Source organism: Alternaria rosae, assembly GCF_020736505.1.
Source record: "Alternaria rosae strain MPI-PUGE-AT-0040 chromosome Unknown BKA58scaffold_10, whole genome shotgun sequence".
Lineage (NCBI taxonomy): Eukaryota > Fungi > Ascomycota > Dothideomycetes > Pleosporales > Pleosporaceae > Alternaria > Alternaria rosae.
Window position 1 is genome coordinate 1,525,303 of NW_025763579.1, and position 27,571 is coordinate 1,552,873.

General features: G+C 53.2%; 9 protein-coding genes across 9 annotated transcripts; 6 read left to right on the top strand and 3 right to left on the bottom strand.

The window, feature by feature from the left end:
• Positions 1–277: 277 nt before the first annotated feature.
• BKA58DRAFT_47990 (uncharacterized protein) lies at positions 278–1,041 on the top strand. Its single transcript, XM_046175341.1, has 2 exons — positions 278–917; positions 972–1,041. The coding sequence occupies exon 1, from the start codon at positions 439–441 to the stop codon at positions 883–885; it is 447 nt and encodes a 148-aa protein (XP_046021592.1). The 5' UTR covers positions 278–438; the 3' UTR covers positions 886–917; positions 972–1,041.
• Positions 1,042–4,309: 3,268 nt separating this feature from the next.
• On the top strand, positions 4,310–9,520 carry BKA58DRAFT_324143 (WD domain-containing protein; the record flags this gene model as incomplete). The annotated part of the gene is made up of 4 exons (XM_046167949.1): positions 4,310–4,718; positions 4,776–4,899; positions 4,951–5,262; positions 5,320–9,520. The coding sequence occupies 4 exons, from the start codon at positions 4,310–4,312 to the stop codon at positions 9,518–9,520; spliced, it is 5,046 nt and encodes a 1,681-aa protein (XP_046021593.1).
• Positions 9,521–10,583: 1,063 nt separating this feature from the next.
• On the bottom strand, positions 10,584–13,032 carry BKA58DRAFT_48011 (Smg-4/UPF3 family-domain-containing protein). Its single transcript, XM_046175342.1, has 3 exons — positions 12,833–13,032; positions 12,485–12,780; positions 10,584–12,435 (listed from the first exon to the last, which is right to left on the bottom strand). Exons 2-3 carry the CDS (start codon positions 12,718–12,720, stop codon positions 10,821–10,823), a joined length of 1,851 nt encoding a protein of 616 aa, XP_046021594.1. The 5' UTR covers positions 12,721–12,780; positions 12,833–13,032; the 3' UTR covers positions 10,584–10,820.
• Positions 13,033–13,110: 78 nt separating this feature from the next.
• Positions 13,111–15,078, top strand: BKA58DRAFT_392968 (Metallo-dependent phosphatase-like protein). The gene is made up of 4 exons (XM_046171049.1): positions 13,111–13,513; positions 13,618–14,110; positions 14,160–14,523; positions 14,573–15,078. Exons 1-4 carry the CDS (start codon positions 13,357–13,359, stop codon positions 14,828–14,830), a joined length of 1,272 nt encoding a protein of 423 aa, XP_046021595.1. The 5' UTR covers positions 13,111–13,356; the 3' UTR covers positions 14,831–15,078.
• Positions 15,079–15,256: 178 nt separating this feature from the next.
• BKA58DRAFT_405600 (uncharacterized protein) lies at positions 15,257–17,043 on the bottom strand (the record flags this gene model as incomplete). Its single annotated transcript, XM_046171909.1, has 2 exons — positions 15,257–16,227; positions 16,281–17,043. 2 exons carry the CDS (start codon positions 17,041–17,043, stop codon positions 15,257–15,259), a joined length of 1,734 nt encoding a protein of 577 aa, XP_046021596.1.
• Positions 17,044–17,203: 160 nt separating this feature from the next.
• Positions 17,204–19,725, top strand: BKA58DRAFT_48047 (amidase signature domain-containing protein). The gene is made up of 9 exons (XM_046175343.1): positions 17,204–17,807; positions 17,858–18,294; positions 18,340–18,439; positions 18,490–18,592; positions 18,651–18,848; positions 18,894–19,009; positions 19,057–19,301; positions 19,352–19,432; positions 19,492–19,725. Exons 1-9 carry the CDS (start codon positions 17,257–17,259, stop codon positions 19,590–19,592), a joined length of 1,932 nt encoding a protein of 643 aa, XP_046021597.1. The 5' UTR covers positions 17,204–17,256; the 3' UTR covers positions 19,593–19,725.
• On the top strand, positions 19,726–21,731 carry BKA58DRAFT_48095 (major facilitator superfamily domain-containing protein). The gene is made up of 3 exons (XM_046175344.1): positions 19,726–19,972; positions 20,037–20,061; positions 20,119–21,731. Exons 1-3 carry the CDS (start codon positions 19,859–19,861, stop codon positions 21,555–21,557), a joined length of 1,578 nt encoding a protein of 525 aa, XP_046021598.1. The 5' UTR covers positions 19,726–19,858; the 3' UTR covers positions 21,558–21,731.
• A 655-nt stretch (positions 21,732–22,386) lies between these two features.
• Positions 22,387–23,592, bottom strand: BKA58DRAFT_368675 (uncharacterized protein; the record flags this gene model as incomplete). Its single annotated transcript, XM_046168946.1, has 5 exons — positions 23,446–23,592; positions 22,956–23,389; positions 22,823–22,910; positions 22,538–22,773; positions 22,387–22,487 (listed from the first exon to the last, which is right to left on the bottom strand). The coding sequence occupies exons 2-5, from the start codon at positions 23,368–23,370 to the stop codon at positions 22,387–22,389; spliced, it is 840 nt and encodes a 279-aa protein (XP_046021599.1). The 5' UTR covers positions 23,371–23,389; positions 23,446–23,592.
• Positions 23,593–23,794: 202 nt separating this feature from the next.
• BKA58DRAFT_323078 (uncharacterized protein) lies at positions 23,795–27,496 on the top strand (the record flags this gene model as incomplete). Its single annotated transcript, XM_046167896.1, is given in 9 exon segments — positions 23,795–23,998; positions 24,065–24,124; positions 24,183–24,503; positions 24,555–24,738; positions 24,835–24,932; positions 24,952–26,354; positions 26,402–26,899; positions 26,965–27,195; positions 27,253–27,496. Coding segments are annotated over 9 exon segments (3,243 nt in total), but the record flags the coding sequence as incomplete, so codon positions are not given.
• Positions 27,497–27,571: the final 75 nt, after the last annotated feature.

Below are 27,571 nucleotides of genomic sequence, written 5' to 3' on the forward strand. Positions count from 1 at the left end.
CCTCCCCACGGCCAGGCCTTCATCTGATCTTCATTCGAGACACACACACACACACAGACCAGTGCTTCTGCCTGACTCGAACTCCTGACCAAAGCAAACCCGTGGCTTTTATTTAATCAAGCCCCCGAACGTCCACCGCCCACCGTCGCATCGCTAGATCCAAGATCGCAAATCTCCCACATCGCTTTCCGAGACGCAGCCCGACGCTACCGGAGTAGCACCCGCAACCCTGTTTTTCCACCTGCCCCCAAACCCACATCGGCGTCATACATCATCAACCGCCCCTGCACCTCGGTCCAGTTGCCGCGACACTAGACTGACGAAAAAACCACGAAAACACACTGCAATCTTGTAGTGCCGAAAGTGCCCGCAAGTGTGTATATACAATAGCGACCCACCCCGTACGCTATAGTCACATCAATATTCACCCTCACCACCATGCACTTCGAATCTTCTCCAGGCTCCTCTCCAAGCTCCTCGCCATCCAAGTCGATGCCCATCAGCATCTCGCCCAGGAACATGGCTTCACCAACATCGTCGCTGTACAGCAACTACTCTACCAGCTCTTCATCATCGCGTGGCTCAACATGTGCTTACCCATCATGGCCTACCGGTCCATCGCTCGACCACCGCAGTGCACCTTCATCCTACATCAGCGACGCAGACCTCTTTGGTGAGGACTTTGACGACGACTTTGCCTGCCCCTTCCTCGACAAGGCTCCCGCTCCACCACGCCAGTACCCCATGGCGACAGCACTCCCCGTCTTGCCACCACTGTACGCGCCCAAGAAGCCCAAGAGCGAGCGCCGCCGCAGCAGTGGCAAGCAGCGTCGCACTTCCAAGCCCATGACTCCCATCTCGGAGTCACCAGAGCAGGTTGAATGAGCAAGCATCGAGCGATAGCATTCGTGTTATTTGTAAGTCTAGTCCGCATGCATCGAATCGCGTCGCAGGACTAACGGCGTTATTAGAACCTATCTTGACGACATCAACGTCACTATTGTAGGCGCGCGCGTCAGCAGCGCGCTGGCATGGCTGAGTGAGTCACATGAGCTCGCAGTCAGTCAGTTGCCACAGTCAGCCTCACTCAGCATCCCTCACCGGGACCTGAGTTTGCCGCGTGTCGCGCCTCGGCCATCTGACATGGCATGTGTTCTCGCATCTTACTTCAAACTCTGCGACATGTTACAGGAGCTGGTGGATGCAACCTTCCCCTCTCCCACATGCCAGCCCCAGTCACACCGTTTGCTTGCCAACGGTGTGAATGTGGACGCCCCCACCGTCGCTGGCCACCACACGACAGACGGACCTGGGGTCGCGCATTCATCACTTGCATCGTCCAGAGTCGTTTGTGTGCGCAACCGTCTGGACCGCGTTCTGGCGCAGATCGCGGCGATCACGCAGAAAGAGGAGGAACTCCAAACACCTTGGGGAGTGACAGAAGAAACGGATTGGAGGAGCGACAATGTGACAGATCTTCACATTTGCAGGTTCTGCGGCGTTTTTGCCAGACCTGGCCTTTCTTTCTCTCGATACCCCCCGCTTCCGCAAATCGGAATGCGAAATTTGTATGCGCGCTTGTGTGCGCGCAAAGGAGCGAGGCTTATTGTGGCTGATAAGCTCTCTCGCCTGTTTTTCCCTTATTGATACCCCCACCATTCAGCCATCGTTTAGATAGATACCCCATTTGAATTTTACAGCTCGTCTTACCTTGACAACAAGAACAAGCCCTTGCCTTGTCCACATAGATTGCGCTTTTCGTGATGCCGACCCTGAAATAGGATGGCGATGTGATGGGGATGTGATAGGCTTCGTTAGCTGAATTTTGGTGTGTGATTGTTGAGATGTGTGGCGCTCCCAGAGCGGGCTTCGGTAGTTCTACCATGTTTCTTCTGCATGATGCAGCGAACCCGAATCCGTGGTGGGATATCGCTTTCTCTCTCTCCCCTATATGTCCCTCGAGTCGCGAACGAAAAAGCAAACTGCTGAACGACCAGTTGGGCGCTGTGCAAGCAACGTCACTTTGCAGATTCTCGCATGTTTGGTACAATGTTGTAGCTGGGAGGCCCTACCGTCTCAATACGGCAATTCCTTACTATGCGCGCCCTTGATTCATGGCAGAGAACCCTTACCTTCCTCATCGTCAATCTGTCCCATGTATCGCGAAGATGTCCTAAATTGGGCTTTCCTTCAAATCGTGCGGAATCTGTTTGTACTGAACGAACATTCTTTTCTTGCACGGATCCGCATGTCGGCCATGCTGTATCACAATACGGTCTGGCTGGACCTGCAGTGCTGGTAAGCTGCATGCTTGCCTCACCTAAATTAGTCCGTACACAAGTTGTCCAGGAACGACACGCGATTTGTGCGAAACATTTCTCTAATTTTGCATCCCCCGCTGTTGTCCTGCTAATGTCGTGGGGCAGAGTATACTGTACATTCAAAAAGAGGGGCGAAATGCGTGTGGCTGGTAGACGGTGTAGAGAAGTCCGGGATGAAGATCCTTCGTCGGGCGCTTCGCTTGCATCAAGCCTTGAAGCGGAAAGGAGTGTGAATAATTCATCACGGAACTAAGGCAATGTGCGCCCAACTTCATGACACCCACCCCCGTTTCTGCGATACCGTTGGGTATAGCTCGAACGGTGTAAGACGCTGTTGAGAGCTAATGACACGGCCTGAAGCAGCTTTGCTAGATTGTTTCTTCATGCCGAGAGGAAACAGGAGGGTTTTGTAGCCACTATGAACTGGCATGCATATATCACGACCAGGGAACGACGCTCGCATGCCAGATCGGCAGAGCTTTGACTTGCTTGAAGCTGACGGGGCGGGAGTAGATCGATTGTGCTTGGTTAGCGACGTGTGCTTCTGTGTCTCCTGCCTCTGCAGCGGCACGTTATGCTTTGTGCTTGGTTCAACGACAGAGGGTGGTGATTCCTGGGCCGTATATGTAGGTATCAACACATTAGTCGAGCACGGATTGCAAGACGTTACCAATGCCCCCGCGATACAAGCGGCTAGGTTTGAATGTGAAGTCGGAACTACCATCTTCTGGGGTCTCCCACGTCATGCGCGAGGTGTTGATGTTTCTTCCGGGACGGGCCATGGCTTGTGCAGGATAGTCGTTCAGGGACCGTGACCTTTGTGCCACCAACTTACATATCCGCTCCCGAGCGTTGCGGGTTGAGCGCGTTGCGCAAAAAGCTTGGGCACGACGCGCTAGCTGCCACGATCAAGGCAGCGCAGTATGCGAACGGCTGGCCAAGCGGCAGGAGAGAAAATTGTGAACATGTCGTGATGGCGCTACCGTCACCGTACTTTGAGAAGAGTCATGCCAGCGTCGAGAACAGAGAGTCGTTATATGCATCGAGTCGACGAGGCATGTCGCATATTTGAGCACGTAGGGATCATCCTTTACGGGCCGGTCCAAGGCGGCCGCACCGCGATCTGATACGCTGGTTTCGAGCGCGAAAGTGTGATGATTGTGCGGTAGGCACATGTGCTGGCCAATGAGGGCGGCCATCTCGTGTACTCTGTTGACCCCAGTCTTCCGCGTCCTCGTCCCTGTGCCGTTCAGCCCTCTGAGAGGCTGGTCTGTAAACCCACGCAGGCACGCCGGCGCGAACCTAACCATTAACGTGCGGTGTCACCAACTTGGCTTCCAGGATGGCAGCATGCGTCTGCTTCGTTCGTCGAGTCCCCGAAGGTCCAATGTCGACCTTTCACAGTTGGCGAGCGAATGAGGCTGCGCAACCCCAGCCCGTTAACGCCTTTTGCTGCCGGGTATGCTGCTCGTTGGCTGGACGGCACCAACCGATGCCATTCGTACTATTTCGAGCGAGTATCAGTCGGGCTTTCGAGCTCTAAGCGCCGTTAGTGATAGGCGGGCGTCCACGCGCTTCAACTCACACATCGCCTGCGCTGTTGTCGCTTTTTCTCTACCTTCTCGCTGCTTGCTTGCTTGCTTGTCTGTCTCTTCAGCTGCACGTTGTTGTACCGCCGCATAATACGAAAGCGGTACTCGAGTTCTGTTTAACCGCCTCAACTTTGATCCCTGTAGAGACCGGGGCGGGGCCAAAGGGTACCCTCCTCCAGACGCCGTGGAGCTGTCAGCGCATTGCTGTTTAGCGCGCTCTTGCTCTCTGCAGTGAGTTGGATTCCCCTGACTTCTTGCAGTTTCACAATCGCTCTTGTGCAAGCTCCTGATTGTATTCCCGTTATCCCAAATCGCCATCGTCTTCAACGTTATGCGCTTCGCGGGCCCTTGCGGACCTGACCCGACTGACGACCACCCATAGATCCAGCCCTCACCATGTCGACTGGACTAAGACAGCGCGCGAATTCCAATTCTATGAAAAGCAACTCGGTTCGGTCCACAGACGTCAAGCTCAAACCCCCGACGCCGGGCCAAGATGAGTTCGCATTCGAGCCCTGTGCGGCGACAGGGTCGTTCCTGCTCTATGCGCAACGCAACGTAATACTGGTCCTTCACCACGACACACTGGCGATAGAGCGACGTTTTGATAGGCATCGGGAAGATGTATCGTGGATATCAGTCGACACAACAAGCGAAAGAGGAGCAGGCCGGTTAGTCGTCTCATACGACGCCGGCTCGACTGCAATTGTGTGGGACTTGTTCACGGGTGACGAGGTGGCGAGATTTGCATCGTACGAGCAGATTCGCGTCGCAACTTGGATGAGAAATGGAAATGTTGCTTTTGGTGAGTGACGAGGTCGGGCAGTCGCCATTGCCTGTTCGGGTGCTAACATGTGCATAGGGAATGCGCAGGGCAACATCATCCTGTTCGAGCCTTCCACATCCGAACACCTCTCAGCCAGAACCATCTTCGACCCCATCACAGCACTCGCGCCAGCTTCAGACTGCAGAACATTTGCCATTGGGTACGTACAAAAGGCAACCAGTGAATTGGGCATCAATGCTAACACCTCCAGGTATCTCAATGGCTCAATCCTCATCGCCACCCTGCAGCCATCCTTCACTATCCTACACACTCTCACCACCCCGAGAAACCCTTCTCCTATTGCAGGCCTCGCGTGGCATGGCTCTTCATCAAAGCAAAAGTCTGAGATGTTGGCGGCCCAAACATCGGACGGGGACCTCCGGGTATGGAGTGTTCCCAAGGCCCAGCACGGCAGTGACGCCCCATGTGTAATCCGTGTGCTCAACCAAAAGGAACAGAGAGAACCTGGACCTTGCTGGTTTGCCTGGTCAAAGAACGGCAGGATCATACAGTACACTGAAGGGTACGTATCTTGGTATGCGCTGTCAATTCGTCCTCCATGCTAACACGTGACATTCAGTCAAACCTGTGCATGGGATGTTCGCACCAAGAGAGTGTCATATGAAACTGTGCCGACAACAGATGGCATTGCTGCTATCTGCAACTACGGTCCTACTGCGACTCTCTTCACCATTGGACGCAACTCGAGTATTCAACAATACGATATCAACCCCAGCAATGGACCTGCCACCATGGTAGCCAATGTTCAGCATGCGCCTGCTAACACGCCCCCATCTCCCCCAAGCTCTCTGGACGAACAACAGAAGCAGATGGAGACACCACTTACCGCCCTCCCTTCTAAGACGCTTCCCATAATGCTTGCCGACTCGGAAAGCAGTGCTGACGAGGGTGTCGCCATGTCGCCACTGCAGAAGATCGCTCAAGAGATGGACCAATTGGAGGAGGAGCGCCGCGATCGTGTTGGGCCCCTGAGCCCCGTATCCAGCCGAGGTTCCCAGAGCTCTCGATCATCTGGTAGCGGCCGCGCTCCCCGTTACCGATACGACAGACCATCGCACGGCTCAGCATCGCAGAAGTCTACCAGATCAAAGAGCTCGAATGGCTCCGGTACGATTTTCTCGTCTGGCACGTCGTCCATGGCTGGCACCTCAACACGTGAAAGCGTTTCCATCCGATCGATATCATCAGCTGCATCTTCCTCCCGGTATGGCTCTTCAGCTCTGCGCAAAGAGGTCCTCAGAAGCCCAGAAGAATCCAAGAAGAACCAACACATGGACCTCTTCCCTTTCACCAAGATGAGGCTGAGTGACGTGCCCTTCCGTCCAACAGACCTTGGGCCAGATCGCACTCCAGACGATCTTCGACTCAATATGCTCAAGGTCGTATTTGGTTGGGACCAAGACATCGAGGATCTAGTACAGGACGAACTGGCACGTCACTCCCCCGGTTCAGCCGCTGCTGTCCTGCTTTCAAAATGGCTGGGCGACCTCGGTGCTGACCTCATGGCTTCCATGGTCGGCTCTGAGTCAATGACTTCCTCTGACTGGATGTTGCTGGCTTTGAGCAACATGGGTCAAGGCTCGCAAAAGAAGGTCGGCGAAGCCTTTGTTCAGCGTCTGCTGGAGAAGGGTGACATCCACCCTGCCGTCGCCATTTTCCTCGGACTGGGTGAATACAACGACGCTATCGAGGTCTACGTGTCTCGGAAATATTACATGGAGGCCATTCTGCTAACCTGTTTGACATTCCCAACTGACTGGCAACGGCAATCTTTCCTGGTCCGGAAATGGGGAGAGCATGCAGTCCAACATGGCAGAGCGGAGCTAGCAGTGCGGTGTTTCTCATGCATGGGTCTTGAAACTACAGAGCCTTGGTTCTCACCCCGAGCGCAGGATGCCGTTTTCTCTGCGCAGAAGCAAGCGCTTCTTGGTTCACAGATGAGCCCACCTCTATCGCCTCCTAGTGGCAGTGTTGGCAGTAGCCGAGTGGCGGCCAGGATGGCCTCACTCAAGCTCGTTACGGACTTCACGCGCGGTCCTCAACCCAAGCAGATCGTCCGGGAAGAGGACGAAAAGACACCCATGAACGCCGGTGTGACGCCCATCGCAGAATCAGCCATCAGCCCAGCTGTAGGCCATAGCGGCTGGCTTGGTCGTGCTGCCCGTGATGCTTCAAGGGAGCCGTCATCGGCACGGACTGCCACACCAGGTTCATACAGTAGGAAGCGTTTCCCTTCGCGATCTGATGCTGGGCGCAAGACTACCAACAACGAAGTCCTCGCATCGTTAGCCATCCCGGACCGGGGCCAGCGTAACGAGTCCCATCCGAGAACCGCCATCGACAATGTTGGCCGCGAAGCGGAGACCTTGCCATTCTCGACGCGCCGAGCAACAAGTGGTTCCAAAGATTTCGTCCTTTCCGCAGCAACGTTCAACCCGGGAAAATCGAGCGATCACCTACCTTCCCCAGCAGCTGGAGTGTTCGATGTCCTCGAGAAGAAACGTGCCGAGTCTCGTGGCAGCTCGCGCAGTCGAAACATCCAGGAGCTTCACCTGGACATGCCGGACGCTGTAGTTGAAACAGGTCCAGAGACAGGCTACAGCAACAGCAGACTCAGCCCACCTCTCACTGGCGCAAGCATCAAGAGCGCTAAGGCACGCAGCATCGATCAATACATCAGCAGTCTAGAAGAAGCAAATCACTATGCTCAGAACCGCGCCAATTCCCGGAATGAGGAGAGACCAGCATCGCGAACGGCACGTAATCGCAGTCGCACGCGCGAGGAGTCGCAGAACCGTGGACGATCAGGTGTTCGCTACATTCGTCAAGGAAAGCGTTCTCCATCCTCACCTGTGCCTATGTCTCCTGAAGACGCAGGTATCTACTCTTCAAACAAGAAGGAAATGGGAACTAGCACGGAAGATTTCGATGATGAGAGGTTCTACAAGATGAGCATTGCTTCTCCGGCTGTTACAGAATCTGTTGCCAGCACCCGCACTGCACGCAGCCGGGCACGACAGGGAGTCAGCAAGACAAGATCTTCGTCCAAGGCAGCTACCCGCCGCACTGAGTCTCCTGAAGGTGCCGTACGGGCCCGAAGCAGAGGGGCTAGCCGCGCATCAAGTCGTCGTCCAGCTGAGGGTCGCGGGCGAAGCGCTCAGCGCGGAGAACACTCTCCAGTCTCTCCTCAACCCATGCAACGCGACGATGATGAAGGCTTTGCTGGACATGAGCCCCCTCGCCAGCGACACCGCAGCAGTAGCCGCCGGCCTTCTGACAGTGCTATGAGCAGTCGTCGAGAAGCCTCCGAGGAGCGCCGCGCGCCACGAGACCGATCTGTGAGCCAGAAACCCACGCCATTCCTGAGGGAATCTAGCCGTACACGAGGTCACGGACGTGATGCCTCTCCTGAGTCTTTGACTTCTGGACGCTCGGGCGCATCGCGCATGCGCCCTACCACCTTGTCAAGGAGGGCCTTAGCTGCTCGTGAATTGGAAGAGCGCAGACTGTCCTTGGCTAGGCGACCATCCGCTCCCGTCATCCCCCATCCTGGAGACCTCGCATTTCGACCAGTGTCCCACGAGCGGTCGAACACTGATGACATGCTGAACTCAATGTCGATGTATCGCGATCCAATTACAAGGAGCCAAACAGCAGATCCGGAAATGACCAAGAGAATCGGCGGCGCCGGACCAACATCGACGACATCTGTACCTATTGGCCTTCCAGCTAACCCTCGTGCCATGCGCCATCCCAGATACATGACTGCTGACCCGAATGATGAAGACGACATTCCAGCAGTGCCAAGTATCCCGGACAACATACAATTCCAAAACTCGCACTCCGGAGAGACAGACGACATTGGGCCTCTACTTCCCGCAACCACTTTTGGACAGCCCACTGCACCTCAGCGGTCCATGTCAGCACCTCCTCAGGACATACTACCATCGAGTACCTACAACTCGCCTACCTTTCCGATGGGCAGACGCCCCTCTCTAGGCGGATCTCGTGGTCACTCTCGACAGAACACCATGCCCGATGTCCTGCCTCAACCCAACTACAAGCGCCATAGCCCACCGCCTATCACTGCCAGCATCGCCGAGACAATTCACGAGAACCAGAACCAGGTCATCATCATTGACCAGGAAGAAGACAGAGCCCCTCCTCTACTATCTCAGCTCCAGCACCTAGCAACCCCACCGCCTCCGCCACCACCGCCGCTAAACCTTGGCGGTCACAACGGCAACGGCATCGGTATGATCAACATTGCTATCGATAGCAACAGTCCCGGCGAGAAGCCCATGGAAGTGTCACCTACCAACCCTTCCGCTACAGGCTCCCCACACGCACACCGACGGGGACGCGGCAGTGTGAGCGAAAACCTGGGTATGACCTTCAAGCGCGTAACTGAACGCATGCGTAGCACCAGCCGTGGGCCTCAGCGCGCCAAGTCCCCACCTATCACTATGACCCGCGCTGAGCGATCCCCCTACGAGAGCGTACCGGAGTTTTCGTTTCCTCGTGGACCAAACACGAGATCGCCTCCTGGCGATTCGGGTAACCACTACGACTCGTACTTCAACCAGGTTCCTCCCCCACCACCTCCGCCACCGCCGATGCCCCAACCCATGGAGCAAGTCATTCCTCCGGACAATGGTCAGCCTTTCTACAGGAACCCCAAGGAGCTCCGCGCCAACATGCCTCCCAACACCCTCCAAGCTGGGGTATACCAGGGCGGCGAAAACACCCCTATGATCTAGGCTCTTAGGCTTTCATCACCCTTTCCTCATATACCATGTACAACTGAGACGGCCTACCATAACGACAAACTTTGCATCTTCAACACTCTCCTTGGCAACTTTATTCGTTGATAACAACATCTACTTCTCCTCCACCTCCTTTGGAACCTTTTACCGTCATCAAGCGTGTCGTTGTCGCATTGCTCTATTCATCTTCCCTTTTTGTTTTCCAAAGTATCATTTAGCGAGTTGGGTTTAGTTCATCTTGTCCACACATTTTTGTATCTTCAAGCCAAAGACCTGGATCTGGGAAAACACCTTATCTTTCCCACTAACGCTTCGCGGCGGATTATGTCGATACCCTTTTTTTGTATGTAGTTAGCTTTGGCATTTTGTGTTTTGTACTTGCGGGCGGGATTAGCATTGCATTCGGAGGATGAGGGATTAGGGGATGAATTCGCATTATGGTGGTTTGATGGCGGGGAATGCGAAACGCGAACGGTACATGCGGGAAAAGAGCTGGAAATCTTTCATCTTCAACGTTAATGTACATGCTTCATGATTGCGCTTTCTTGCTCACCTTGGTCTGCGACTTCCCCTTGCTTGCTCTGCTCTGCTCTGCTCTGCTCTGCTCTGCTCTACTATCCTTCTCACACCTGCCTTTTGCCCAAAGCGACTCAACTCCGCCACCATCATGTCTATACACATCACTGTTGCCACTAAATTGCCCAGCCTCTTATTATCGCGTTGTTTCTTCACTCAATATACCAAAGATAAGCGCCTCACGGCACCAAAAGCTCGCTATTTCTCTTTACCACACTCCTTCGATGTCAGGGTACGAGGGTAGGAGTAATAAGGACATCTTTAGTCTAGTTTAGTACAATCTAACCATATCCACTCTCTACTTCGTCTTGCACAAGATAGGTGATAAGGGCCAAATCGAGTAAGCAGATACACGCATCCTATTGACGTATCTACTATTGCGCTAAACTTCTGCCATGCTGACCCCAAGCATGTATCTCATCGCCTCATACTCATGTCCTTGTAGCAGATGCGGTATCGCATACGTTGAAAGTATATTGCCACGCGTCCTCGTCAATTGATCTGCGACAGCATAAGTATGTCTTCTTGTACGCGTATCCGACATGCTGTGGTCTCCGATATCGATGATTGGAAGGCTATGCAAGATTAAGACCTAGCAAAGAGACATGGCATCTCAATCTAGGTGGTATGGACTGCGATGTAAAAGGCGGCCGTGTACGATAGAATGTCGCCGAAATGCTTATGGCTCGTCTCTGACACGAAAATATGCAGGTTTCGTTCACGTAGCGGCGTTGGTATTGGCGACAGGTGCTGGAGCCGGAGTAACGGCAGCTGGCGCAGGCGAGGCAGCATCGCCAGCGCCCGCAGCTGGAACGGGGCCAACATGTGCGCCGCCTCTCGCACCTCCACGACCTCCACGTCCCCCACGAGGTGTGAAGTTGCCACGCGCTCCGCCACGGGCAGGCCCGGTCGGTGGGCCGTTAAAGCGAGGAGCTCTGGCGACCTTCTCCTTTCGTTCAAGAACCTGAACAGCGCCTTGGGCGATCTTGATTGGGCTGGCAGCCATGGCTTTTCTGAGACCATCTGGTTCGGTAAAGTCGACATAGGCGAAGCCCTTACGCTTGTCGATCTCGACTTTGTCAATACCTCCAAAAGTCTTCATGACTTCTTCAATGAGGGGCTCGGTGATGCCCTGGCTGGGATTGGCATGCTTGAGAAACGCTTGCTTGCTCGTGGGTGCGGGCACGGGTTGAGCCGGTGCTGCTTTGGGGACATTGTTATGCGCCTGGGCAGGTCCCACATCGGCCTTTGCAAGAGTGGAGTGCGACTGTGCGGGAGCAGGACTGTTTCTGGCAGCGGCGGGCTCGGTAGGTGGAGCTCGTGAAGCAGCTGGACCTTTGGGAGCCGTCGGAGTCTGAGCCTGGGGCTTCTTCAAGATTTGGGGCGCAGGGGTTTTCAGTGGCGTCTGGGGCTTTATATCGCTGGCGGTGGCCTTGTCATCGGGCTTGTCGCCCTGGTTGGCCTTGAACGCGCGCCGTTCTGCACGAGTTGGGCGTTCCTTCCTATTTGCCTGCGCATTCTTGTCCGGAGTTGCTGCTGCTGGCTGTGAAACAGGCGCTTCTTTGGCCTTTCCCTCAACTGCTTTGGCTTCCTTTGCTTGTGCGTTAGACTCTGGCGCGGGTGTGCCAACCTCGCGCTTCGTTCCACGACGACGAGTGGGGGCGGGTCCTACACCGAGGTCACGCTGCAGCATCGACTTTGCGAGTGCGACGTTACCACGCTTGCGCTCCGGTGCTGGACTGGCAGAAGACTTGTCCGCTGAGGCTGAGGCAGATGACTTGGAGGATGACGCTTCCTTGTTAAGAATCTTGACAGCCTCCTTGCTAGCTTGAGCCTTGTCAGCCTTGCTTATGCGGCGATTCTTATCTCCCGAGTTGAGGGTGTTCTCTTTGCCGGGCTTGGCAAGTATCTTCTTCTCACCATCATCCTTGGCCTCTCCACGACCTCTATTTGCCTTTGCGCTTGGCTTCTCCCTGTTAGCCTTCTTCTCCCTGAGCGCTTCAATCAGAGGAGTAGTCTTGACCTTCTCCTTCTGACCTTCATTCTCGGCGGCCGGGGGCTTGGTGATGGGGTTGGTGAGGCTCTCCAGGAAGTCCTTGAATTCTTGATCCTGATCGATGGTGCCCTGGCGGTTGTCGTTCCTACGGCGGCCACCAGGCATCTTTGGGTACGGAGCGTATTCGAGCGTAGGCGGGCCGACGAGGGCGGGGTCTTGCCATGACTTGGTGGCATCGTGGAAAGTGACTGCGCGCACGTGGTCGCCGAGAGCCTTGACATGGTCCTGCTTGGTAACGTGGATGTATGCGCGCGCTGGCTTGGAGGGTTTGGCGGCACTGATGAGGTCAATATGCTGTCTCTGAAAGACAGGAAGGTGAGGTGTACTCAGTGGAAATCTTGCCCTTTCTGTAATTCATCCAATCGATCTTGCCAGCACCAAGCTTCCATTCGTCGCCTAGTGCCTCTGTGAACTCGGCCTTGGTAAGACCAGGGGGAAGTCGCCGGCATATCAGCTTCAGGCGGGGCTGGGCTGCTCTGGGCCCGCGAGGCGACTGGGCTGGGGCGTTCTTCTGGAGAAGTGTGACGGGCAGGACGCCGCTGGGGTTATTCGGAGGGGCCATGGGGGCGCGACGACGCTCGTTCGTGTGTTGAGTCAGTATGCCTGAACAGATGGCTCTTCTCTATGGATATCTGTTAGTGATGAATGTTATGCTACACAAACATGGTATGTACCGTAGTGGTGGTTGTATTCAAGAGCCCTGTGCCGGGTGAATTTATCGCGCGGGTCGCTGGGAAGAGGCGAAGTGGAGGAGGGAGCGCCGGTTTGTAGAGTTGGACATTGGAGGGACCACTGGAAAGGGCAGTGCCAGACACGACAATTGTTTTGGTGAGAGTTGCAGCAATGACGCAGCGACAACGGGCGCGCCTTCACGAGACAGTGGGCGAGGGCAGGCGCAACGGCAAGCGCCGAGGGGCGGCAGCTGCCCCACCGGAGCCCGCGTCTCGACTACACCTCAACCACGCCGATATATCCTCGATACCCCGAACCTCGCGCTGCCCACGACGCAGCTACCTGTCGCCGACTGCGCTGACTTTCACTGCGAGCCACGCTGACCCATGATACCCTATAGCGCATCCCTCAGCATCCCCATCGGCACACAACCCGCCTCCCTCCCGCCGCCATTGTCGCCTGTCTCGACCTAAACGCACCGCATCGAGCCTCCCCCATCGTTTCTGACCTAGAGCACGACTGAGATATGGGCAAAGATAGTGACGTACCGCAGCCAGGGCCTGCGCGCCTCGCAAAGGGCGCAGGGCCGGATGAATGGCTGGAGCAGGCGAAGCAATGCAAGTACCTGCCCGAGGCCGACATGAAGCGACTATGTGAGATTGTCAAGGAATGTCTGATGGAGGGTGAGTCTCAACAATGCCGCATCAGTTATGCAAGAGAGGAGAGGCATGGCTCTTGTGTAGAACGACTCCTGGGTCCAAGTGCGAGACTAATATGCATCTACCAGAATCCAACATTCAACCCGTACGAACACCCGTCACAGTATGCGGAGATATCCACGGCCAGTTCTACGATCTCCTCGAGCTCTTCCGTGTCGCTGGCGGCATGCCCAACGACTCCCCTGCCGCACCCCTCGCGCCACCAGTCACATTACCAAGCACAATCAACCCCGCCGATCTCGAGCCTCCTACCAGCATAACAGACCCCAAGGTCAAGCGCAAGATGAAGAGAAGATTCCAGCGCGACCCCAACTACACTGGGCCAACAAGCCCTCCTGGAGGTGATGGCGATGAGGAAGGCGACGACGAAGAGGAGGAGGAGCGCGGCCGCAGCAGGAGCGTTCACGACAGGCGGAGTCTTGGCTCGGCATCCGACGCAGACTCGACTAAGAACACAGTGGGTGGGAATGGCCAGCAGAACTTCATCTTCTTGGGTGACTTTGTCGATCGAGGATATTTCAGTCTCGAGACCTTTACCCTTCTCATGTGCTTAAAGGCGAAGTAGGTCAACAGCCTTGCAAGGCCATGTTCGCGGTGCTAACGCAGACAGATTCCCTGATCGCGTAACTCTCGTGCGCGGAAACCACGAGTCGCGACAGATTACCCAGGTTTATGGATTCTATGAAGAATGCCAAACCAAATATGGCAATGCCTCGGTATGGAAGGCCTGCTGTCAAGTCTTCGATTTCCTTGCCCTAGCCGCTATCGTCGACGGAAAAGTACTCTGCGTACACGGTGGTCTGAGTCCAGAGATCAGAACGCTAGACCAGATCCGCGTTGTTGCGCGAGCCCAAGAAATCCCACACGAAGGAGCCTTCTGCGATCTCGTATGGAGTGATCCCGAAGATGTCGACACATGGGCTGTCTCACCCCGAGGAGCCGGCTGGCTTTTTGGAGATAAGGTGTCTTCCGAGGTATGCATTCATTCTCGCTCATCCATTACCCCCTCGTTAATTAGCGCAGTTCAACCACGTAAACGGTCTCCAACTCATCGCACGCGCCCATCAATTAGTCAACGAAGGCTATAAATACCACTTCAAAGACAAAGACGTCGTCACCGTTTGGTCGGCACCCAACTACTGCTACCGCTGCGGAAACGTCGCCTCCATCATGAACCTAGGCGAAGACCTCAAGCCAGAATTCCAAATCTTCTCCGCCGTCCCGGATCACAAGCGTGCCGTCCCCGCGGGTCGTGGAGGTCGCGGAGAATACTTCTTGTAGGAGATGCGCATACTGGTGTTATGTGTATGGATCGGAGGAGATCCATGATATGGGCTGCTGTGTATGTGCATTCTAACGATACGATGAGAAGCGGAGAATTGAATACCCCCGGGAGATGAACGAACGAATGGCATGCATACAATCTTCGCCTTGACATGGCTTGTACGATATCGCGTTGATGAGATTTTCTGCTAGTACAATGGTACAAATACGTTCCCCGTGCCTATTTCCCCTCACGAAAGAACATAAGGGAAAACGCTTGCTCAATAGAAACAAAGTCATGGCTGGCGGACGAGTCGTTCAGTGGCGTGTGTTGGCGCGTGGAGTGAATAGTGTGATGCGTAGTTGCTCACATTGCAGTTACCATCTACAACGACGCTTCCGGACGACAACAGAGTCAGCTTCGTTCGAGTTTGTAATGCTCATTTAAACGATTGTTGAGCTGCTTGTCTTCGCGCTGGCCGACTGAGTTTGGCTGGCTTGCCCATGTCTGCCCGACCGTATACCTAGTCTAGCAAATCGGCTCAAAGCTCCCCAACCTTTTCGAGCCAAGTCAAACACATCGACGGTCAGAAAGAAATAAGACACCAGAAGTAGAGGAACGGTGGCAACAAAGTACACCCATATACTAACGGTATTACCATCGAGCTCCCGAACGTTCATCCCGAACAAACCTGCAACATATGTCGCAGGAATGAAGATAAAAGCCAAACGCGTCAGCCGAATCACGCCCTGCTGCTGCATCATTGCTCGCTGGTTTTCTCGAATGCTGGTATTGGTCATGATGATGCTGAGGCCATGCGTACATTGGTCCTTCAACAGTTTCGCCCTCTCAAGCAGATAGTCGAAATCTCCTTCTAACTGCTCTCTTGATTTCTTGGCCTCCTTAATCTGGGGTTTCTCGCTTGCGGTTGGCCAGGCATGTCCACCACGACATGCAATGATACCTCTCGTCTCTTTCAAAGCGTCAATATGGCGACCCAGCAGACGCTCGAGATGAAGAAGGTTGGCCATCGAGGGGGTCTCTTGATCCAAGAATACTGCAGGATCCATCTCCTTCAAAATAATACTTTCAACAATGTTGAGTACTTGTTTCTGCGTGGTTGCGGCGAACCTCATGAGAGGACTGACAGCGTAAAACGCGTCTGTTCTCGCAAGTTTGGTATTAAGCCGCTTGGTATACTCAGCTGGTAAGCATGAGACGGACTGGAAGAACGTCGATTCTGGTGCTCCTGTGGTATTCGATCGAGCGGGCTTGCTTGAGCATGTGCCATTTGAGCGGTCGTGTTGTTCGAATTGGATCGCAGGGAAAAGTTCGTCAGGAGCAAAATGCACTGATGACCATGGGCCGCCCGGGCTTGTGCCTAGGTCCCGACCGTTGTCGAGCCAGAGCAGCACTGCGTACAAATTAGTACACGTAAGACTCTCAGAAGGATTGTCTGGTACTCACGACTCCACTCGCCCTTGGACTTGCTCAGGGATACTGACACTTGCTGTTCCAAACACCAGTGATCGTCATCCAACACATCGAACTCTCTGACCATGGAATCGCCCATTGTCCATTTCTCCTCTGACTTTGCTAACATTTCTTTATATGTTTGCATTAACGAACGACTCGTAGCTCGCCTCTTGTCGAGCTGTTGCTGTCCTGTTTGTCCTTTCCTGCGCTTGTACCCCACAGTGTAAACATGTAGTCGGAGCAAAGGACCAGTGCTTGAAGGTAGATTGGGCGAAGAGCCATAATTTGGTCGGCTGATGCATGATCGAAAGATGAGATGGCGATACCAGAATTCGTACTCAATCTTGAGGGCGCTCCCTATTGCATTAAGCCATTGTCGTGACGCATGTCCATGTAGAAATATTACTCTGGACGAGCCTTGACCAGATGCATAGTCCTGGCACCACTGTCTGAAGTGTTGGACAGAGGTGAAAGCTTCTCGATTGATGTCGCTGTTACGAGATAGAACTAGCGCGTGAACGTAGCTTTGGGACCCTGTGTCAGGTTGGCTACGCTTGTGTTCTTCGTTCGCATAGCGCTGGTACTGTGAGAACAGTAGCTCTGCAATGTATTGGTAGTGCGTTCCAGAGTAGAGGCTGCCGCCTGCCTTCGATCGTGCGACAGCTTTACTCGCGTACTTCTGTTCGGCCGTAGTGGCGTCGTCCAAATCGGCGATTGCGGGAAGAGATGGGGATGGCAGCGGTGTAGTCGCCATAGTAGCAGTTCGATGCCCATTACTGTACAGAAGACGAGGCAGGGACTCATTCATAGATCCCGTTGCACGACTGATGACGGTACCAGCCTGTTGTTGGGTGAAGCGAGAGTCGTGGCTGGGGCAATCGGGTCATTACACAGCCCGCCTACCCCCAACATGCCCTCTCTTACCAACTTCAACCTATTTCTTACCTCCCCACATGCAAAATCCACAATGGGCGCATCGGCATCGAAAGCGCGCGCTAGCAGCATGAACTTCCAAGTTTGGGAGGCTCTCCTACACACAGCTGAAACGCAAAAGCTTCATCCCGTCACTCCCAATCTGACATTCGACGCGACATCGTACGCCATTTGGTCCCACAGCCATTGGAGACTGACTCTCGAGAATGCACCGCCTCCACAGGATGCGCAATTACAGCCCTGCTTTCTCTTGAAGATCCCAGCAACACAGCCTCCGGACTTCTCTCAGATCATACAGCAATTGGAAGAAGTCCAGGCCGAAGATGACGTGACCAGCTTAAGCTTTCTGCAACATGTTGTGGTCGCATCTCATGGCCGCGCGAGTCCGGAACTGGACGTCGGGGTTGCAGCCGCGCTGAACGCTCGAGGGCTACAGACTCTCACGCTTGCGACCTTGCAGAGTGGCTGTGACATTGAAACTGGTCCTTACTTGCTGCATGGTAACGACCTCTGGAAGTTGGCTAGACTATACGATGATACAAATGGTGCTTTCATGGCCGCAATTCATCCAGGCCGAGAAGAAAAGTGAACTCTGCTCCGCATTCTGAAGGATGATGTACTAACTTCGTACCAAGCAGATACGAGAATTTGCGGCTGTGTAGCGATCAATACCAGACGCTTAGCGTTGCCATACCGTCAAGAGCGAGTGCTCTCAATCTGACGGAGCATGGATCGAACTTGCGACTGAGCGGTATGAGATTCGCAGTAAAAGACATGTACTCCGTCGCTGGCTTGAAAACTTCACTCTGCAGCCGGCCGTACTATGCAGTCTCTGAACGAGCGGAAGTGACCGCTCCATGCATCACGAGATTGTTGAGCGAAGGTTGTACCCTGGTCGGGATGCTGAAGTTGAGTTCCTTCATTGGACGTGAAGAGCCGACTGAGGCCATAGACTACCAAGCACCATTCAACCCCCGCGGAGACGGCTATCAATCACCGGCTGGCAGTAGCAGCGGGAGTGCAGCGGGCCTTGCTTCTTACGGGTGGTTGGACTTCACCCTTGGATCTGATAGTGAGTCAAAGTCTCGGTGGAAAACTCGACCCTAAAGCATAGTAGCTACGGGAAGCGGGCGCCGCCCAGCATTTGTGAACGGCTTGTTCGCACTGCGCCTCTCTAAAGGGCGCCTGCCACTCGAAGGAATGGTCCCTACTTTCGAGTAAGTTCATGCCATTGCGTGATTACTGCATTGAGTTTACTGATCGTCAGTCGCTTCGACACGCAATGCATCTTCGCTCGCGATATTAACAAGCTGGATACCATACTTCAAGTGTGGCTCGACAATTGCGACCTTGCAAAACCCAAGGCTAATGTGAGTTCAATCCGGGCAGTTTGCAATCATGCTGTCGGCTGTCTCTGATCATGATTAGTTGCCGAAGAGACTTTTGTTTCCAGTAGACTTCTTCCCAGTCGAGAACGAAGTACAGATGCAGCACGTGAAGAGCTTCGTCAAGGATATCAGCGACTATTTGCAAGCATCAGTCACGGAGATCGACTTATCACTGGCATGGGAAATTTCGCACCCAAAAACCGTGGATGAAGGTTCATTAGATTGCTATTTGAGCGAGGTCTGGCTTCATTAAATCTTTGCAATCGATGCTGACGTGCCCTAGGTCTCCACCAGAACTTTCTTGTATGACTTCTATCATAGCTTCGACAAATTCCGTGAAACGTATAGGCGCGAGTTCCAGAAGGAACCTTACGCAAATGCATACACACAATGGAGATGGTACGCACCGCCGTCTTGAAAATTGACATGATCTAAGTTCGCGCTAGGGATGTCGCCAAATCAGTAACGAGAGAAGAGAACGAAGATGCGGTGACCCGCCTCAACACGTACAGGGACTGGCTACTCTCTGAGGTGTTCCAAGCAGACAGATATGAAACCTTGATGATACTGCCAGTCTCTGAAGTTGCAACAAACTACAGAGATCGGAAGACAGAGCCGCCCAGTAAGCAGAACGCCTTCGATGCGCTGTATATCTCACCCACTATCGAGGCTCCCGAGATCGTCGTTCCAAGTAAGTCATATGTCTGTTGTATGAGACGCTGGACTAATAAACTTGTTTAGTTGCAGAATTCCCGTATGCATCTCGAGTGAGTGGGCGCGAGGAGAAGCTCCCGATTGCAATATCGGTAGTAGGAAATCCTGGTGAGTCTTCTTCTTTTGGAGACGACTGGTGAAAGTAAGGTTGACTTATGCTGCCGTAGGTACTGACTTAGCACTCGTTGGTCTTATGAGGGATTTCTTGAAAGCCTCCAACAGACCTATGCGCGTTTCCACTGGATCGTCGATGTTCGATAGTACCTAGGCAGCAGCCCCTAGAAGCCTGCAAGGCTGGAATGCCGAAAGAGGCTCTATGGATAAGAAGCTGGGAGTCTGCGTCGTGCGTCTGAAATATCTTCTTTATTACTCCATTTGCCGTGTTGTGCAAGCAGATTTGTTGAGATTTTGGACGCAGTGCTTGCTAACCACTTATGGTTCTGTGACGTCGCGATTTTTCAGCCCCAAGCCACGTGCCTAACAGCTGCGCTCAGGCATTCCCCTCCCTCGTCTCTTACACCCAGATCGCGCATCATGTCCGAGGGAGATCAACAGGCCGAGTCGCAACCACTGCTTCCACCGGTCACGGACACTGCAATCGTAGAACCTACTAACAGACAGTTAGCCTTAGTTTTGGGGAGCATCTGGGTAAGTGTTACAAGTTCTACACTCGTGCAGGCGGCTTCATAGAGAGTCCTACTAACGCGCCTAGATCGGTGTCGTCCTTACTGCGTTGGGTACGTTTGTTAGCCTCAAGACGTTTAGCGGCGGGCACTAGCTGACTTTAATCCCAGATTCCACCATCGTCGCAACACTTTCTGCCCCGATCTCCGACTCCTTCTCTTCACTCAAAACCCTCTCGTGGCTCGGAACCTCTTTTCTCGTTGCGACTGCGGCAACACAGCCGATCAGTGGCCGTCTGACAGATATTTTTGGTCGACGCGCTGGGCTGCTCGTATGCAATATACTGTTCGGCATCGGCACGTTGCTATGCGGCATAGCTCAGCATGAGTGGGTCTTCATACTCGGACGTGCAGTGGCAGGAGCTGGTGGAGGAGCAATGGTCGCAATATCAACGTTTGTCGGGTCAGATCTGGTGCCTCTTCGAAAACGGGGCGTCGTGCAAGGCATCAACAACATTGCTATGGGCGCAGGAGCAGGTCTGGGCGGCTTGCTAGGAGGGTGGCTGGATCACATCATCGGCTGGAAAAGCGCTTTCCTGGTCCAGATACCCTTCCTCGTCTTGGGTACCATCCTCGTCAGCATATTCGTCCAGGTGCCCGTCAAGAGCACTGAAACGCACGCATGGCGTAGAGTTGATTTCGTTGGGTCTACGACACTCACTTTCGGCCTGGTACTGCTCCTACTCGCAGTGAATACCGGTGGAAACATCCTGCCCTGGTCTCATACGTTGGTGATCACGACACTGGTAGCTAGTACCATCCTTCTGGGGGTCTTCGTGTGGTACGAGCTACGCATCGCTACTGAACCCGTCATTCCGCTCCGCTTGATGACAGATCGGACCATAGCCTCAGCTTGCGCCACCTACCTGCTCACCTACATGGCATCTTTTGGCATAATGTACTACATACCCATCTACCTTCAGCTAATTGGCCTATCTCCAATGTCAACGGGCCTCCGCTTCATACCGCATAGCGCTGGAACCGCTGTGGGCGCTCTTACGACTGGAATCACCGTGCGTTACACCGGAAAATATGTACAGCTCAACATACTAGGACATCTGTTGCTCGTCGCCGCATCTGTCATGTTGCTCTTCCTCGGATGGCAAACGCCCCAAGGCTATATCATGGTAGCACTTGGCACGTACGGCCTGGGCTTTGGGATCATGCTGGTCACCACATTGCTTGCCTTGATAAGCTCTGCAAATAGTGCCCAACAAGCGGCTATCACATCTGCCTCGTTTGCGTTCCGGTCAGTTGGCTCTTCACTCGGCCTGACGGTGTCGTCAGCCATCTTCCAGAATGCTTTACGGGACCTACTTCGTCGCAATCTGGAGCACTATCACAACGTTGACGGACTAGTGGAACGCATCCGCATGAGTTTCGATGAGATATCACGTCTTGATCCCACGCTCATTCCTCCCGTCAAAACCGCCTACTTGCAGGCTATACAGCGAGTGTTTGTTTTGACTGCGGTTCTGAGCGGTCTTGGTGCGCTGACGGCCTGTTTCCAGCGACAGAACGTCTTGCATAACACTTTGTCGCGCGAATAGCCTAGCGGTGGTGTGCCCGTCATGTTAGGGGGGGCGTTCCCATGAGCAGCGGTAATGATTTGACGACGTCGATTGTGCAGTTGCAGCACACACAAGTAGGACAAATTTGGTGTGCGGGGAGGTATCAGCGATGGTGTCTGGGGCCACACTGAAAGGCATAATTGGTCATTGGGACTGCAATTACATGCACTACGATATTGATTACATCAGGCTGTGACAAGCTACTGCTACAACATATACCATTGGCCCAATCTCAGCGCCTCAGAGCGGGGTAGATGTCACACGCGTTCGTTTTGGCAGAATTGCGGGTAGTGACAGCCCCCTCACTGAACAAGAGGAGGGCTGCCCTACTTCCAAGATCTGCGATTCATCTCTACTGTGTCCCGAACATCCTTCAACAAACATTGGTTTCCGATCAAAGTATAATTCAACAGTGCGTCGTGCTTTAATGTTAGTCGCTTCAAAACTGACAGTGGAAAGATATGCCTTGTGTCAACAGTCCAAAAGAGCAACCTTGGAAGGCTTCCTGGCCCCCGGCAAAGGTTGATTTGGGCACGATGCACGGGTTCGCGAAAGGACAAGTTGTTGTAATGGATGGCAATGCTGGCAATATCCATCCTACCCCAACAAAGGACGATTCAACAAAGTGACTCGGTATGTGGTATCTTTGGCAGAAGAATGTGGCTGACATTATTTCAACAGTTCGTTCTTATTCACAAGCAGCTCCCACCCCTCGGCCTGCCACCAATGATGCGAGTCGAAGCAATTTGCATAGCTTCGGAGGGGTCGCGATCGTCTAGTGCTCATAGAGAATTCAAAGACCCGCTGTTCAATTATCTTTAATGAATATTATGTTGCGTGTCTCAATGCTTTCTCTCGGAGCCTCCGTTACTGGCGTTGCTGGATTTTCAAATGACGTGTGAGGTACACCTGTTGCTAGCGTCAGTACTCGAAAGGTGAGCTGTCGTATCCGCACGTACTTGCGCATGCACCATCCTTCGAGTCGGACTGCTTAAAAATCAGAAGCTCCGACGGCGTCTGACGAGAAAGGTAAAACCACCTTTGCTGCTCCGAATGGTGTACCCGGTAGTTCTCCGTTACATGCGTCGTGTACACGATGTCTCCACGCACGAAGTCTTCAGTCGCGTTTGCCGTACTCGCGTCGCATAAAGCGAGAGGCCAATCGTACAGCGGTCCCTTAAGGGGCTTCCAGGAACTGTCTCGCATCAGGAGAGGTTCACAAGCCATGTCGTTGAAAGGCATACTTCACGAGCATATATCTTCCTTTCTCCAGCGCCGCGTCGGGTCCCTTTGCCTTGAGTACCTCCTCCATGGTATAGTCATGAGTCGAGTCTTGGCAATCTTAGCAATGAAAGTGAGTAAATGAGATCCACAAACCAATGTGAGCCATGAGAGTAGGCTGGTATGAATCGTAGTCTGACCCAGTGGAAATTGGGAACTCAGGATGACGTTGCCGAAGGGTATGCTCCAGAACGTGTACCCATGTCGCGCCAAACATATCTTTCAGTGCGGACTGCAACTCTGGATAGTATATCTGCCTCACTTGTACCTCGTTGAAGTAATCCGTATATCCAAGTTGAGATTGCAGTCGGAGCACCGCGAAGCCTTGCTTATCCATCTCGGGCGGTTTTTCCTCACAGCGGATATCATGTATGTCGATGACGTGCGTTTCACGAATGGCGTTAGTTCTTGGGAGGTGGAGGTCAGCCGCAGGCTGATAACGAAGAGTGTAAGGCTTCTCCTGTGTCCATAGCGGGTCTCGCTTCAAGAAAAAAGCAGTCGCTTGTAACATCGCAAAGACTATAGAGGAACTTCGTCAAACAAATAGAATAGCGAAGTCTTGATGAACGGACCCGGGAGAACGTACGGGCTACGCGCCGTCTTATACGTACCAAAATACGTTCTCTCAGCACTAGCCAATGGTTCTTCTCATGTCGCATATGTAATTAATTCGCATTAGATTCGTAGCGCGGGGTCTACCACCGAGAATGCTCCATGCGTGCGGGAGCGTAGCTGGCCAAGGTGGCGTCGTGTCGTAACGCGTTCGGCATAGCTACATGCCCAGGGGCCTCGCCGTGACGCAACCGCATCCTGACCCGCAGCTCCACTTTCCAACGTACGGCGATGTCGTTCCAAGTACTGTCGGGCCATGGCGCCGTCGAGTAAGTAGAAGCATGCGTCCGGAATAGTAATGATACTAACAACATCCCTTTCTCGTCAGTCTTATCTTAGTGCCAGGCTTCGGTGATCACGACCCAGCCTCGTGGGCTGTTATCAATCCACCGTGGACGAACTGTCCCGAGAATCCCAAAACATCTGCAAGAATACTGGTTTTCACACACTTACTTCGGTTGGACGACAATTTCTCATGGCGGGGTCTGCTCGATTGTGGAGAGAAGCTTCTCACGTGCATGCAAGACGTGCGGACAGCGGCCGAGGAAAGTCTCCAGTCCCTATCAACCACACAGCACCTAACAGTCGGATAGCATCGTTGTCGACCAATAGTGTTTGTTGCACACAGCCTGGGTGGATTGATCGTGAAACAAGTTACGTGTCCATCAAATCTCTAAGAAACAAGACTCATATTGATCCCGAAGAATATAGGCGCTTGTAGTCGCGAACCAGCAACATCAGAAACATCGCCATTTCCTTGATATGCTGAGTGGGATTTTGTTTTTGGGAACACCGCACAAGTCCCAAGACCCTGCAGTATTATCCGAAAGAAGTAAGCAAATCCTCAGATCATGCATGCCAAACATCCCGCGGAGACTTCTCAGCTCCTTGGAGGACACATCCGGTCTCAGATTGAACGCTACACTATTTGAAGACGTCAATCTCCGTGTGGATATCATTTCTGTCTTCGAACTTGTGCCCACAAAACATGGTAAACCCTCATCGATGTTCAAGAGGAGGAAATCTTCAGTTGTACGTACATTCTCCAAAGCTAAAATAGTGAGCTGATAGAGACCGATATAGCTACTCGGTGAAAGCCTCACTAGAACAAATGCCATGAACGAGAAAAGAATAGGGCTTTCACTCGGACATCAAGAACTAGTACGATTGGTGGGTAAGAATGAAGATGCGTCTGAAGAGCTTCTGGAATTGTTCCTACGAATCTTGGAGAACGCTCAGGCTAATGCTGAAGCGCGACTCACATACAGTAAGTTGAGTGTATCACAGTGGATATAACGCTAATTACATCTGCTTGAAGGTCGTTCGTCACCCAGTTCACCAGCAGAGACAGTCGATTTACCAGGGTCGCCCGATTCGGGTCCCCCAGACGAGGCAGCGACGAAAGGTAAGACAACCTTGAAAGTTCTGCTCTCAAATATGAAGCTGACAGAACTCAGCTCTGTCTCACGGGCTTGGACAGCAATCAGCAGAAGCGGAGCAAGGCTCCTCTACAGTGGATTGGGAGTTGTTACCGCTCGTAGGAGATCTTGCCATCCAGCGAAAAGAGGCCCGGCTGCCGTGCTTCTCTGTGGGAAGTCATCTGCGCAACGACACTTTCCATGAGCGTCAGGACGTTCTCGCCAAGATCGACGAAGTGTGTTTACCCGATGTGCTTCACACTTCTTCGTCGGACAACAAGGAGCTCAAAGTCTTTGCACTGTGCGGCATAGGAGGTCTAGGCAAAACGGAGGCCGCCATTGAATACGCCTTTTCACGTCGTTCTCAGTTTGATGCCATATTCTGGATCCGATCAGATGAAAAATCGAAGCTGGAGGAGGACCTCAGTCAGATCGCGTTGGCGTTGGATCTCGCCGATAAGAATGAGCCAAGTAATCATTTCGCTAACCGAAGTATTGCTCGCGGATGGCTTGCCAGTCCTCGCAAGCTTCTTGACGCCTCGAGCGACAGTGTCTCTCAAGCGGAAGCTACTTGGCTACTGATCTTGGATAATGCAGACGATCCAACAGTCTTGGATGAGTTGAAACCATTGTTTGGAAGTGGGTCAGTTCTGATCACAAGCCGTAATCCGTTATCCAAGAGCGCTCTCGCCACGAACTTGATAAGCCCAGTCGGTTATGATCTTCAACCATTCACTACAGAAGAAGCCACTAGCTTCATTCTCAAGCTAGCGCCTGGCGACTTGCAAGGTGCACAGCAGATTGCAGAACGTCTTGGAGGCATTCCACTTGGTCTTGTTCATATGGCGGGCATCATCAGAAGCCATATTGTAGGGTACAAAGACTTCCTGGTCTGGTATAGCGACGAGTTGGAGCTTCCAGAGTTACATGGAATGGCTGTTGACCTTCCTCGATCAACCGCCCGCGGAGATCTCGCAACGATATGGGCGGTGGAGAAGCTACCGCAAGATGCTCGAACAATCCTCGAGTATCTGGCATTCTTGGATCCAGATTGCATCCAGGAAAGGATCTTCATCAATTTTAGTGGCTCTTTGGCGCTTATGCAGGACCTGCCGCAGAAGAAGGGCGAATGGCTCAAAGCAAGAGGCGGGCTCTTGCGTGCATCGTTGGTGCACCACAATGAGCAGGAAGGCGACCTTCGGATACATCGATTACTCCAGGATGTCGTGCGAGCCAAAATTCCCGACGAAAGACAGAGTCAGATACTCAGCAACCTCATTGTGTTATTGAACGCGGCATTTCCCAAAGTGCCTCTCGACAAACGAGCAACCACAAAACGGTGGCCAGAGTGCATCGCCATCCATCCACATATCATTTCTATCATGCACTATGTCCAGCATACAGTCAAGCGAGGTCTCATCCAAGTAAACCTCGAGATGGCACAGTTGCTTTCGGAGGTAGGCTGGTAAGTGAAAGCAGCTAGCACTTTTGCTTAAACTTCTGACACTGTAGGTTTAATACTGAGCGCAGCGAAGCAGAATTAGCGAAGCCGATCCTGCTCTTCGCGCTCGAGCTATGTGGAATGCTTCAAGGAGACGACGTCACAGGCCTGACCTTGGACATACACTACGCCCTCAACTCGGCCGGCAACGAGACGAATGACCTTTTGCTTTGCGTCAAACATGCAAAGGCAGGCCTCGAACTCGCAATCACGACGTACGAAAGTACGAACATACCCTCCATCCGACTGGGAATCGCCTACAACCAGAGGGGTGTCAGCCTCATTGCCACACAGGATTACGATGGAGCAATAAAGATGCTTGAGCACGCCCTGAGTGCTTATGAGAATCTACCTGACTTCAATTTGGGGATGACGACCCTGCCACTTGCCAATTTAGCCTGCGCATTCTGGCTGAAGAGTGACTTTGAGGGTGCGATCCGGGCCTTGCTGCGAGGGTTGGAAGGGAGAGTGAAGTTGACCGGCATGATTGACGACACAGAATCGTTCCGGTAAGTCAAGATTGCTCAGCCCCCACTTGGCGCTGCTTGAGTCTTTCTGACGCCAACTAAACTAGCTGCGGAAGGCTTTTGCATGGTATGGGCAATGTGAAGTGGTCGCAGAGCGAAGCTGTAGCCGGCGAAGACCCGGTACTCGCCCGGCAACTCATGGAAGAAAGCGAGACGTATCACCGACGCACCTTGGAGCAATACCTCAAGACGATCGGCAAGACTCATCACCGCTACGCAGATGTATCGCATCGTGTAGCAAAACATTGCTTGCGTCACGGCGATACTAAGAACGCAACGTGAGTACTCCTAGTGAGCATACTGTGCTGGTTCCGCATTGACGATGTGATACCAAGACTCTTTGTGGATAATGCATTGGCAGTGTGGCAGATAGCTCCACGCTCCTACGAAGCGGAAATAGCTCGGACGACCTTCCTAAAGGCGAAAGTCCTCTACCAGCATGGGGATCAGCATCAAGCGAAAAAGCTCTTCAGACAGGCTGTTCACTCGAGATCGACAATATGCGGCGGGTCATCCGTAGATAATGGTAGCTTGACTGAAGAGGATTTCGACGGACTAGTCACATTTTGGTCTCGGTAAAGTCAGGGACCTCGAGCAGTCGCAGGAAGTTTGCTTGCTCACACTGAACAGATACCCGTGAGTGTAGCAACAGAA